Genomic DNA, 13,482 nt, shown 5'->3' with positions numbered 1-13,482 from the left:
GTATTTACATTTCTTGCTGGGTTGATTTTCTTCAGGCTTTGTGATCACCATATAATTTATGCTACCTCTTTTCACAAGAGGTCACCGACTGCCATTGGGTTTGGATCAAAATAAGATTTCACAGTGAGATAAAGCCCATCTCATCTCATGCCTTACAATTGAATGCCAAGAGCCCCAACTTCCTTGGTGATCATTTCACCTCAAAGCGGAAAAGCATTCGATAAAAATAAGCAGCTTACAGTTATACCCAGGGTGCAAATTACATTAATCCAGGCCCATGTGGTCCAAGCAGGACATGACTAAGTAATCAGCCATCCAGAAACATTATTCATCACAGTAATCAATGCCTCTGCTTCTGGTCTGTGAGAGGCCAGGGACAGATGAATGGAAAAGCATAGTGTTTGTTTCAATTTCTCACCTCCCTCCTGATATCATCAGGACAAATTGTAAAATAATGGATGCAAATTTATTTTTATAATTTTGGTTCCCCACTAGTGTCTCTGAGGAGAAAGAAACGGCATGAGGATGACTCACGAAAATGTAACGTTTTGCAAAAAATATCCTTTAATGTCACTACAGAGACCGCTTTTCTCTACAGTGTATTAAGTGCTTTTATTCATGCCAAAGCATACGAATGTTGTAAATCTGTATTTTTAAAATATTACTGTATGTCTGTTGTTGGCACCTGTATCTTACTGAATATTAAAGATTGCTATTTTATTTTCAGATCACTAGTTTTCAGTGCTTCTACTCTTGATCTTCATTTTATATTGATCAGACAGTTCGAGTAACACCAAAATATGTCAATAGGGAAACTATGAGGTCCTACAGTGGCAACAGCACATATGATGTAATGTGGACAAACAGACCAACTGCACCTGGTCTGGTCAAGACAGCCAATAATGCTGTCTATCCCTTATCTACCACCAACAATAAGACATTATTTCCACTTGTTATACAAATAACTGTTCTATGGAGTACCACACTGGTGCTCACACTTCTATATTTAATTTATCTGTACCTTGACTGACAGTCTAAGCTGCTTTATAATACTTCATGCATATTACATACAAATAACCAGGAATTCACTCATTAAGCATTTCATTCTCTAGAAAAGTAGAAAAAGACTCACAGAAAACACTGATTAAGTTAAAAAGAAATGGTGGCATGGTTGATCAAGGTTGTGTGTGACTAAACAAAAACATTACAGTTCTTTCACTGGTGTGATGACCTCTCAGAGTTCGTTGTGTTGGAGTCCCTGGCGAGAAATCTTGTTGGACAAATCCTGCATATGTTTCTTCATCTGAAATCAAACACACACACGCCATTTAAATGCAAGACCACTATGCAGCTAAACAGGGGCTTGTCAACACAAATGATTATTAGTTTACTTCCTATGAAAACAATAGTTTGCTTGTTTTCATAGTAAATTGTAATTCTGTTCACATTTCAAGCTCAAGTTGCAGGGAGTGAAAACTGGAAAACCAGTTGTCTTGATTTTATTTATGCATTTATGTTACTGTATTGGCAATGTTTGTTATATGCATCTGGCCTTACAGCACACGTTAATACATACACTTCACTTAGATAAGTGTGGATGGCTTTGAGATGGTTATAAACTTTGAAGCGCAAACAAAAAGCTGTGAAAATAAAAAGCCACTTAACACTGGGATTACTGCAGTCCTCCAACAACCAGACCTTTCCAGCCTTACAAGCAATTACCAAATACTACATATAATTATTCATTTCTAATGCAGGTGAGAAGTCAAACAGCATATTAAATGCTAAGAGAACCTCTTTATTCTTACTTACCTTGTAGCCCATCTCCCTAGTCTTCTCAGCGAGTGTGTCATACTTTTCCTTGTTCCTCTTGATGTGCTCCTTGTCTCCTAGAGCCTCCACATGCTGCAACTTCTGATGGGACAACTCCAGCTGCTCCTTGTAATGACTGTGCTTCTCTACCTTAGTCTCAAAGTGACGTAGCTCCTCCTAAATGAATAAGAGCAGCCAACATAGAGGGGTGTAAGTTCAGTTAACCTTCAGTTACATGCACAGCTGAACAAGTAGCTTATATGTATCTCAAGAGGCAAATAGAAGTTAAGTGCCACAGAGGAAATTCAAGCTGAATGTTTCCTGTGATAGATTTGATCCTGAAACCTGATAGAAACCCCAAAACATTTAAATTGAGTTGTTCACTGCAATCTGCTGCCCAAGGGGACAAACGGTGAAAGGAGCACAACGAGATCCAGGAGAGTGGAATACTTGTGAATTTCAAAAGTGCAATACATAAAAATATGATCATAATAAGTTGCACTTTCCGTGGCTTACAGTACACAAGTAGTACTTAGCTACTAAGTAGTGGAAAATAATACAGTTAATGCTTCTGTGCCAGAAGAGCGCTCGATTAAAAAGTTTTGTGGAGTTGGAGTCAAAGTTAGATTGTAGCACCACATTAAAACAAAAAGTGTCATTTAGGAACAGACAGGGCAAGAGCGTGTCCAAAAACATAAAAACAGTCACAAGAGATGTAAGCACTACCTTGAGAGACTCTAGCTCATCGTTGCTGAGGTTGGTTCTCTTGGCAGCCTCCCACAGTTCAATCACACGCGGCTCCCGAAACTCTACAGACCAGGAAGGGAAAGGCAGATGAAAAGATAAACAATCCAAAGAGACATTTTGGAGCCACAAACACTCAAGAGAAAGGGAGCTCTGAGGAGGAGCAGTCGCAGCAGATATTTCATATCATGCAATCACAACAACCTATCACTTTATAGAAATACACACAAAATATGAAAGAGGCAAAATGCTCGCATTAAGAATTTAATCTTGAGGTGCTGTCACACACTCTCTCTTCGCTCCTGAAGTACTACAAAACTGCAACACTGCAAGTGTAAAAGAAAGAAAAAAAAAAAAAAAAAAAGAGGGAAGGGGATCAAAAACAGATTTCTGCAAGAGGAAGCAAAGACGTGAGGGGAACGAGTGGTTTAGTAAGAAACAACCTGGAGGTAAAGGCGCAGCAACAAAATCATTATGAATCAGCAGAAGGTACAATGCCTTCATCTAAACTTCTCAACAACCTCCCGCTGAAACCTGTACCTGCAAGTGAAGCCTAACACAAACTGCAGCACACTCAACTAACAGCAGCCTTACATATCTGAGGAGTGGAGATAAAATGCACTGTTGAGTGAAATGTTTCGTCTGTTAAACAGCACAAGGCCGAGCTGTTTGACGTCACTGGGCGAATGCAGCGTAGTGAGCTGCTTTCAATGAACGTCTTTAAAAATGCAAAACACTTAAAGCCATCAGCTGTGATACAGTAATGTGTTATTATGATTACAACTCCCAGTAATTAAGCTGATGAGATAAATGTAGCGTCTAATGGAGATGCAAAAAGAGACAAGCGGGGAGTGTGTGTGCTTTTCATGTCTCACCGCTATCTTCACTGAAGCCCTCGTGGCTGAGCTTACGGAGGCGCTCAAAGCCCTGGTTGAGGTCTCTCATTTTGTGCTTCAGCTCTGTGTGCTTCTGCTGCAGCACGTGCTCTTTGGTATCACCCTCCAGGGGAGAGATCACGTTCTTGTGTATTTCTGTTGAGAGGAACAGATGAAAGGAAATAAAGGGGAGAAGAGGGAGAGAGGGGGCAAATTAGAAGTGAAAAGCCCGCAGGGTAGTGTGGGTGGGTTAGATAGGAGTGAGGGCAGAGGAGATGGATGGAGAAAATGAGGGATGGATGACAGAAGGGAATAGGAAAGAGACAAAAAGTAAATTAAACTAATAAAAGACAAAAAGAAAGGCAGTTTTTATTAGCAGCTTTTTACATTATTACATTAAATAACCCGTTAAAGATTAAGGTCATTTTAGAAAACTGGCTTATTTGTCATTTATTTAGCAACTTTTTCAGGAGAACCTTGAACAGCCTGTGTGGTGCTAGAAAAAAGTAAAAGCCAAACAAAGCCTAAGTGTACAGCACCACACTGACTAAATGATAACGGTTGACATTTGGATGAGAAAAGGGGGAGAAAAAAAGAAGAGAAGCCAAACTGGATGAAAACTGAGGAACCTAGACAGGCAGTGGATGGAGGTGGAGGTACTGTGGAAGTTCACAGACAATCCCTCAAGGCAACATGTGATTGGCTTAATATTTAAAAGCATCAGACAAGCAGAAGAAATACCCCCGGCTTGTATGGCAAAAACGCAGCGCTGTGCAGCGCTATCGGGAAAGTTCTGGCACGTAACAGCTGCAAAGTGTCAAGTCACATCCGAAGACGTGCCTGTCCTCCCCGTGCCTACTTGAAACACAGTGGGGCCTGTCAGCTCCTCTTAAAACTCACAGCTTGATGTGATTTGACAAGCACTGATAGAGCACAAAGTAGTGGGTGGTAACATGTGCAGTCTGATACCTGCCACCTACGTATATGACCACAAGACTGAGCAGACAGACAGAGAGCACTTCAGACTTCAACCCTATAAAACACGGGTGTGCAGAACAGCCATGGCATCTAGAAAATATTACTTTATAACCTTGTAAGCCTTATTTCTTACATTTCTTACATTTACTCTGCTTTATGTTTTTTAAAATGATTCTGATATGATCACAAACACCAGCTAGGTCTGCAGAGAAAAAAAAATAGCAGTAAATGGCATAAAAGGGTCAATAAGAGCTGCTAAGATAGAAAGGGATATTCTGCAGGAGATCTCTTGAATAGACGAAGGATGAAGCAACAGAAAGGAGGACTGGGTTGAACTGCTTTTAAACCTGGCCTCAGAAAACACTAATAAAGCTAAACAGAAGTAGTGCGACACACGCGCCTGCAGCGGATCAAAGGGAGTGATTCACATGGCTCACCCTCAGTCCTGCTGACGGTGTCCATGAGGATGTTGTACTCGTGGATCTTGTCCTTGTGGTGCTGGAACTCCCTCTTCAAGTTCAGCAGCTCCTCATCAGAGAACTTCCCCGAGATCTTAGCCTGGTGGGGGAAGAGGCATTAGAGATATAGTTAGTTTCAAAGGCATCAGAAGAACGAGGATCTTTTGCATGGGAAAGAATTTACTATTACAAGTAGCAGTAAAAGAATCAACGCTTAGTACAGCAGGACTGTTTGGTAAGAGTCTGAGAAGGTTTAGGCTTATTAAGTGTAGTGATTTTAATGATTACATTTATATGAATATTTTAAAGCCAATCAACTATATTGGACATATAAAAATAGTCAGAGATTGCTCATTTTCACACAAAGACTTTAGAAAATTGGGGAGTTGGTGTCTACGGTGTGAATGCTGGGGTGGAAGAGAAGCTGAAACAGTGATGCAAGGCAGCAATCAGCACTTGCATTAGTGTTGTCAGTGTGTGATGCAGCTCGAATTTCCTTCTTGAACTAGCTCACGCTGCTCCCTTTGTGACTGGTTGGCCATTAAACAAGTTTAGATCTTACAGATTTGATGTAATTTGATCAATGAGTCTTGAAGTTCTGATTAGACTGAATGTATCTGTTGACTGTGTATGGAAGAATGTGGCAAAAATGTATTTGTCACGCAGTAGTGGATTTGCTGTGTTCAGTGAAAATGATGAAATCAGAGACTCACTAAACATTTTACAAGCTTGTTACCTTGTAAAGTGTTTAGTTCTCTTGTTCTTTGTTTCTTGGAAGCCGAGTGGCACTAAGCTGATCTGAAGTTCATGTCCATAAGTTTTTCTTTTTACTGGCTGTGATAAGGTTTTTAATGAGGAACAGCAACAGGGTTGGCATTGAAGTCTTACAGTTACACTACAAACAATGCAAGCATTAAATCAAAGCACCTTACATAAAGCAATACTTCAGCATTTTCAGAATTATGCACACAAACACAAACCTTGTTCCAGAGTTTGTCCAGTCTGGGATCCTCAAATGCATCTTCCTCCTTGATGTCGTGATCTTTCAGTGAGTTGCTCTCCAGTGGCCGTGTGTCCCTTTTCCCATCCATCCCATACTTGGCGAGGATCACTGCATAACACAACCACAAGACTTTAAACAAACGCTGTGTTGAATTATCCTGACATGAGCCTCTAAGGAACAACAACAGAGGCTGTATCTTGGGAGGAAGCGGGAGATAGGCAAGAGAATCTAAAGTGACTAAGACATGCATATTAATCATTTAACAAGACTCTAAACCCCTTGACAGTAACTCATAAATTTCAAAGGAAACATCAAGGGGAGTAGGATCCCTAATGAAGGTAACGAAGAAGTAGAGCCAGACCAATATTTTAGTCAGTCGATGTCGGACTATAGATATATTTTTAGTGGTTATTTTATTTTCCTGGGGCCTTTCTGTGTGGAGTCCAGCTTCTTCCTAAAATCCAAAGACATGCAGTTAGTAAGGTTAAGTTAACTGGTAATTCTAAATTGTCCATAGGTTTGAATGTGAGTGTGAATGGTTGTCTCTCTCTGTGTTAGCCCTGTGACAAGACTGGCAACCTGTCCAGGTGTGTACCCTGCCTCTCGCCCTATGGTAGCAGCGATAGGCTCCAGCTCCCCCGTGACCCTGACAAGGATAAGTGGAAGAGAATGGAATATGCATTTGTTGTCTAATATAAGCATATACTCTTTTCTTCCCCTGAAGAAAAGCAAAAAAGATGCTTGGTGTAATTTAAAAACTTTGTAATCACATAGTTGCTGCTGACTTAATGCATCACTGCACGTAATTTTCTCCCAAATGCGAAATTAATCACTTTCCACCAGCTTCATCCAGTTATGAGTTTGTCATAGTTTCTATCATATATCAGCCAAATCTACATAAACTGTGACTTAGCAGCAAAACACAGTCAGATGTTACCCTGACTGACATATGATGACAGCCTTCTCTGCTTTCTTTATAGCAACTAAATACCAGCCAAACAATAACTTGGTCAACTCTACTGAGTCAAAGACCTCTGGGAAATCATTTTGGGCCAGTAAGAATAAGTCTGTGCCTAAGTTAATATGGAAAAAGTGAGCAGTAAGTTCTGATCTATTATAAAGCTATAGCTCTTTGGGGGCAGGGGTGGGACATGGTAAATGGACTGGTTCTTATATAGCACCTTTCTACTCTGAGCTCTCAAGGCTACTTGTCTCACTCACCCATTCACACAAGCACTTTCTTCTATGTAAGTGCTTTCTATCTAACACTCACACGCATTCATACTCGGATGGATGCACTGGAGAGCAACTTGGGGTTAGTATGTTGCCCAGTGATATTTGGCATGCAGACTGGAGCAGATGGTGATCAAACAAACTTCTGATTAGTAGGTAACCTGCTCTGAGTGAGCTACAGCCACCCTGGACAAAGGCCAACTTCATTGGATTTATAGGTTTCCTTTCAGGATTGTTTGAGTGCCCATGTCTGCTGTATTATATTATATTTCTGTCTATATAGCACATGATAAGTAGGGGTGCAACAATACACAAAATTCTCGGTTCGGTTCGATACTTTGGTGTCACGGTTCGATATTTTTTCGATAAAAAAAAATGTTCATGCCTTTTTAATTTGTCATTTATTAAATTTTCACGGCACATTCCGCACCACATCTCTGTGCGTTCATCATTTGTTTGAAGCCAGCTCACCTCCTGCAACTACTTTTCCGAGAATACGTGCTTCTTTTGTGGTTCGGACTCCTTCTGACATTTCTTTGGAGGTGGAGGAACATCACAGCAATTGCTTAAAGGAGCTTGCTTCTTCGACATCTTTAAGAGTTCTAAACAAATGTCTGTCCTCCTTCTGAAAATCTTATGTATGTAAACACGCGTTGCAACTTCTTATCTTGTGCCCGTTTTTTATTTTGACAGCGAATGCGCACCTGCGGACCACTTATGTGCAGCCCTGGTTATTTCGCTTGTCATATTGCAGCCACAGAAATTCTTTTGTCCGTGAAACCATAAAGCTGCACTTTCTTTTTGCCTTATAGTCTGATTTGTCATAACTTTTCCGTTTTGTGGTAAGCTTTTCTTTGGCTGTCACTTCTTCACCCTGACCTGTCTTATTTGGCTCAGCAGAACTAAAATACTGTGGCGAGCTCAGACAAGGAGGAGACGGAGGTGTCGTTTGGTCTTGCTTCCCGTGAGCTAGCCAGGGAGCACAGCCGTTTGTTGACATCTGCAGAAGAACACTGCCGCTAGCTAACTGCTCAGCGCGGCAACAGCACAGCAACAACAACAACACCACACAGGGCGCCCTCTGACCCCGGAAGGACACACCGTCGCAGTGAGAGGGCGTCACCCGTCACTATGGCAACATAAACAAAACATAACTGTACAAACAGAACCCCGAACAGCCCTGACCCGCTACATAGTCCCCACCTAAGGGGTCAGTCGTCCCCGACGACCCCATTACCCCACACAAAGTCCTGCAAATGTCCAGGTGCCTTCTTTTGGCGCACCGGCCGGTCACGACCGGCGGGGGAAAAGTCACTCGGGTCAGAACATGGGGTGCCACCATCATCCCACTTCTGACACCAATGTGGCGAGCTCAGACAAGGAGGAGACGGAGGTGTCGTTTGGTCTTGCTTCCCGTGAGCTAGCCAGGGAGCACAGCCGTTTATTGACATCTGCAGAAGAACACTGCCGCTAGCTAACTGCTCAGCGCTGCAACAGCAGAGCAACAACAACAACAACAACACCACACAGGGCGCCCTCTGACCCCGGAAGGACACACCGTCGCAGCGAGAGGGCGTCACCCGTCACTATGGCAATAAAAACAAAACATAACTGTACAAACAGAACCCCGAACAGCCCTGACCCGCTACAATATATATCCTGCTGCTTTTACACACGCACTCACATAACGCTCAGCGATTCTCTGCGCGATCAACCTCTCACATGTCTAAGCTTGCTGCAGGAGATTTCACTTGTCATGTTTGCATAGTAAGCTAACGATTGATAAGACGATGTCAGAGGAATTGGTGCGCAAATTATCATCACTCACCAATCAGTGCTGTCGCTCTCTATACACAGTGCGCGATTGCAAAGTGATAGCAAAAAACAAGCGCAAATTCAAACGCGATTTCAATATGTCACATATTGGCAGTGGCTCACCGATGCCAATGACATAATTACCCAGCTACATTTCCGAAAGAATGCAAAAGCATTGACATATATTTTTCCTTCCTACGATAGGCCGACGGGCAGGGCAGAGATAAATTTTGGTAGCCCGAAAAATCGCTAGCCCAGGGACGTTGGGCAGGCGATTTTGCGAGCCCTGTATCTGATTGAGGAATCACTCATCTTTGGAAAAGAGAGTTTATTACAGAGAAATGGCTCTTTCCAAAATAAAAGCGATACTATACGCTTCTTCTGGGCTATATTCTCAGCAGCATATTAAACATATCAGGTCCCCATAAGGAGAATCATGTGCTAACGGCTGTCTAAATGACTCGGGTAAAGTTTGTAGCATGCTGCTTGTTGTTTTCTGCTTCCACTTGTCTTTGCACTAGGATGATGTCGGTGTAAATGTGCAGTCATATTCGTTGTGTTCCCACTGGTGCTGTCAGCGTAAATCTCATTGAAATGACCTTAACGCCACAACGGCAAATCTCCGTTAACGAGCTACCGCGGATCGCCCGTGCATGGGGCTGGACGGCCAACACGTTAACGAGCTAACTGCGCTAACACACTAGCTCCCACCCATGTAATTGAGCATTGCGTGGCACATCCAACATACTGTTTTACTTTAGTCCATGACACGCTTACCTTCAGGGTCATACGTCACATGAAAACCAAAATAGTTCCAAACGCCAGATCTGAATGAGGGTGGGGGAGGTTCAATTTGCCATGTTGCAAGGAGAGCGTAACTTCTGTCTCGCTAGCTTGCCCTGCCCTCAGTGAATCTGCGTTCGACTACTCCGCCTAGGCTGCACTGTCGAGCGCAGATCCACTGAGCGCTCAACACAGACAGCATCGTCAGAAGGAAAGTTGATAAAATAAATTAAAAATTTATTTTGTATTCGATACATATGCGTACCGAACCGAAAGCACTGTATCGAACAGTTCAATATCGATACGAGTATCGTTGCACCCCTAATGATAAGGCTGCCAATGGCTTTTAAAAACAACCTAGAATGAATATTTTTTCAAGACATTAAGTAGTATTTGTCAATTAATTAATTTAGTAGCAGTGGCATCGTGAACAACCCCACAATTTTGCAGAATGTCTACATCATAAAGTGAATAAGACAAGAGATAATAATAATAATAATAATAATAATAATAATAATAATAATAACGATAATAAGCACATTCAAAAACCTTCAGGAAAGATAACTATTATTATTGGCAAATAAAAAGGTAAATATTTGTCAGTGACTGTTAACCGGTCCAGGGTGTACCAGCCACGCTCCAGTTATTCTGTGACCCTGAACTGAATAAGTGGTCAAAAAAAAAATTTGATGAATTTGGCAAATTGAAAAACAAAGCATATAAAGATGGACTTGGGACTGAGAAATCTCTGCCCTCATTATTCTCCAGTAAACGTTTATTGTAGGTGCTGATTCAGCACCATCACAGCATTTTTGCAAATCACCAGTGTCATTTATTAACTTCAATAAGTGTGTTTACATATACAGCATGCTAGTTTAAAATCTTTATTAAGACCGTAGAAAATCTCTGTGGTGCTGGAGGAGTTAAACAGTTTACATTGCACACTTTCATCGTTGTGTGTTTACGTTCTCCGACTGACCGGTGTGAGGAGTGTCTTTTGACATATAAAATACATCAAGAACAAGCGCAGAGGAAATGAAGGTAATGAGGGAGACAAAATGACTGTGAAGCTCAATTAGAATGAGTTAAGGAGAAGGACAGGATTCAGCATGGAAAAGATGACTCGACATGCTCCTTAAAAAATTATATTTAGCCAGCTAAAGGAGGGACTGTGTTGCTCTGCCTGTAGCAGGAAGGTCACTGCACCACAGGGGAGCGAGGAAGGAGAGGAACCAGAGCAGGTGGACTGCTGGCCGAGCTCTCACAAGGAATAAAGGGAGATACAGTATGCCTATCCTTTAAAATCATACAATAGGACCTCAGTCTAAACACTGCTAAATACTACATAAAGAATATCTAAAGTGTAATTCAAAATACAGAAATATCTTTTTACCCACAGCCTGAATAGCACATAAAATAAAATTGGTATGCTTTTAGTAACTCATCTGCCAGGTGACAAGTGAACAGATTAAGTGAGATATGAAGAGTGCTACTGATAACAGCAGGAAGGAGCAGTGGGGGAATCACTACCACAGCTTAGAAGTATGACCTTCAGAGTTTATTTTAAATGACAAACCAGTACATCAGAATGTTTACTCCGGTTAAACTTTTACTTTTATGGTCAAGTATGCGATCCTTAAACTTTGCCATGTTTAGCACATATACTATAAAAAGTACATGTACTTAATCTATCATTAAACATTTTCTTTGTCTTTGTTCGATTGACATCTACAGTATATGCCTTGACTAAATTAGACCTACCTAAACAATCTGTCTTAACATGTCTCTTTTTAGCACTGGGTTTAAATGACATTGAAATTCAGAAAGTTTGTAAAAGTTAGATTCAAGATTATTATTATTTTCTTACACCACTAGCAAAGCAATTTAGGACCCGTTTCATGTCTACAGTGGCAAGAAAAATGGAGGATCTCAGACAGTTTTACAAGATAAAACTTCTGTAAAGTCTTTTGTTTGTGTTTTTGCATGAGAGGATTTCGTTTTATTATTTTCCAAGGTTTAAAACAAAAACTAAAGATGCTGTTCTCAAGCCAGGTGTCATTAACCTTCTGCTTTCCCATATTAGACAAAAAGAAAATTAAAAGGAATAACTTTAAATTCATTAACTCTAAAAATATCTGTCTTTTTGATGAGAGAAGATGGCTCTTACCAACGCATCGTGACCCACTGATTAGAGAGGCAAGATAAGATGCTGAAGATGGAACTACTATGCAGGAGAGAAGGAGGCAGATCACAGAGGGGGTTCATAAATGTAATTGAAGAGGACATACAGAGGGTTGCAGTGGCAGAGAGGATGGAAGATGATGCTAGGGATAGGCTAGATGATCTGCTGTGGTGGCCCCTAAAGGAAGCAGTGAAAGGAGAGGAAGAAGAAGAAATCCTGTGATACTCTCTGTTCCTGTTTTTTTGTTGGCTTTAGTGACTACCAGTGTGTTAGGATACGTTGCAGTCATTATTACTAATCAAACCCATAAAAAATGTCAGTACAGGGATTGTTAAAGATGGTGATTAAGGATCTAGAGGAAACTGACTCAGGACAAAGCTCTAACTACTGCTGATTGAAGCAGTCTGCAGTTTGTCTTACCATGGAAGTTGCGCCTGAGCTGGGCCTCCTTCTCCCCATTTTCATCGAATCCCTCCACCTTCATTTTTTTCCACTGCAGCTCATCTTTCTCCTGGATCTTCAGGTCACTGTGCAGCTCAGCCTGTCGGACTGGAGACAACTGCATCTGTTAAATCCAAAAGAGTAGAAAATGTTGGCTTTGTTAGACAGGCAGAGGGAGAAAGTTTGCAGAAACAGAAAAGTACACAGAGAGATATTTTTTTTTCCATAATCCTACTGGAGAATTTTGCTCACAATAACAGTCTATTAAATATTGACCAAAGGTCTGATGAGGCAGCTGAAGAGGCAGTTAAATGCTAAATGATGCTCACTGGGATTAGCCGCAGTAAAACGCATTTTTCAACAATTTTCCAATACCAAGCTTGGCCCACCGTCTTAGCTGTAAGTACCAACTTCACAATGAACAAAAGACGCCTGATTTTTTTTTCCAACTAAGGAAACGTCCACCTGATCCCCTGGGTCTGTGCATAGCTCAGTACGTCGATCATGTATCTCTTATTGCCCTGTCTTCATTGTTTCAGCATTTTCCTCAAATTATTTGTGCTACATGAATCGTGCTGTTGATCGTCTTAAATACATACCCTTTGAGCTTTCTCCCAGACCTGGTTTAGCTTAGCTATCCTGAACTCCACTGCCTGCCCATCTCTGTCATTCGGTTTGGGCTCATTCAGCTCCCGGGAGTATTTCCCGGCCATTACACCAACGCCGAGACACAAAGCTGCGAACAAACACTGCAGCCTCATTTTCAAAACAACTCTGCGCAACTAACGACAGAAAAACACCACCAAAATACTTAAATGAACCACACAGCACCACAAACGGGGTATTGTTGTGATTCACTGGAGTACCGAAAGTCATATGCTCAAAAGAGGCGGGCATTTCCGCGAGAAGTGCACTGTGGGATATGTATTTTCTTGGCGCAGCCTTTCTGTAGCTACTAAAGCGGAAAGAGCGTTCCTTGAACTACACTGGAAATGCCGCTCTGCGCTGTTACCTAGCAACAAGGCTGCAGACTCCGACAGCAAATAGAAAGCCTCCACGCGTTTACTGTACTAGTATGGATGCTGTCTCTATTTTCAAGTACCCGTTGAAAAGACCAAGTAACTTTAAAACACTGGGATGACGGAAACACCGCTTTCT

General features: G+C 41.6%; 1 protein-coding gene across 1 annotated transcript; it reads right to left on the bottom strand.

Annotated features, from left to right (window-relative positions):
* Positions 1-541: 541 nt before the first annotated feature.
* Positions 542-13,227, bottom strand: lrpap1 (low density lipoprotein receptor-related protein associated protein 1). Its single transcript, XM_026169949.2, has 8 exons — positions 12,924-13,227; positions 12,304-12,448; positions 5,848-5,978; positions 4,847-4,967; positions 3,432-3,587; positions 2,539-2,621; positions 1,813-1,989; positions 542-1,303 (listed from the first exon to the last, which is right to left on the bottom strand). Exons 1-8 carry the CDS (start codon positions 13,083-13,085, stop codon positions 1,235-1,237), a joined length of 1,044 nt encoding a protein of 347 aa, XP_026025734.1. The 5' UTR covers positions 13,086-13,227; the 3' UTR covers positions 542-1,234.
* Positions 13,228-13,482: the final 255 nt, after the last annotated feature.

Source organism: Astatotilapia calliptera, chromosome 6 (assembly GCF_964374335.1).
Source record: "Astatotilapia calliptera chromosome 6, fAstCal68.1, whole genome shotgun sequence".
Classification (NCBI taxonomy): domain Eukaryota; kingdom Metazoa; phylum Chordata; class Actinopteri; order Cichliformes; family Cichlidae; genus Astatotilapia; species Astatotilapia calliptera.
Note: the sequence above shows the minus strand (reverse complement) of the source record. Positions and strands in the feature narration are given on the sequence as shown.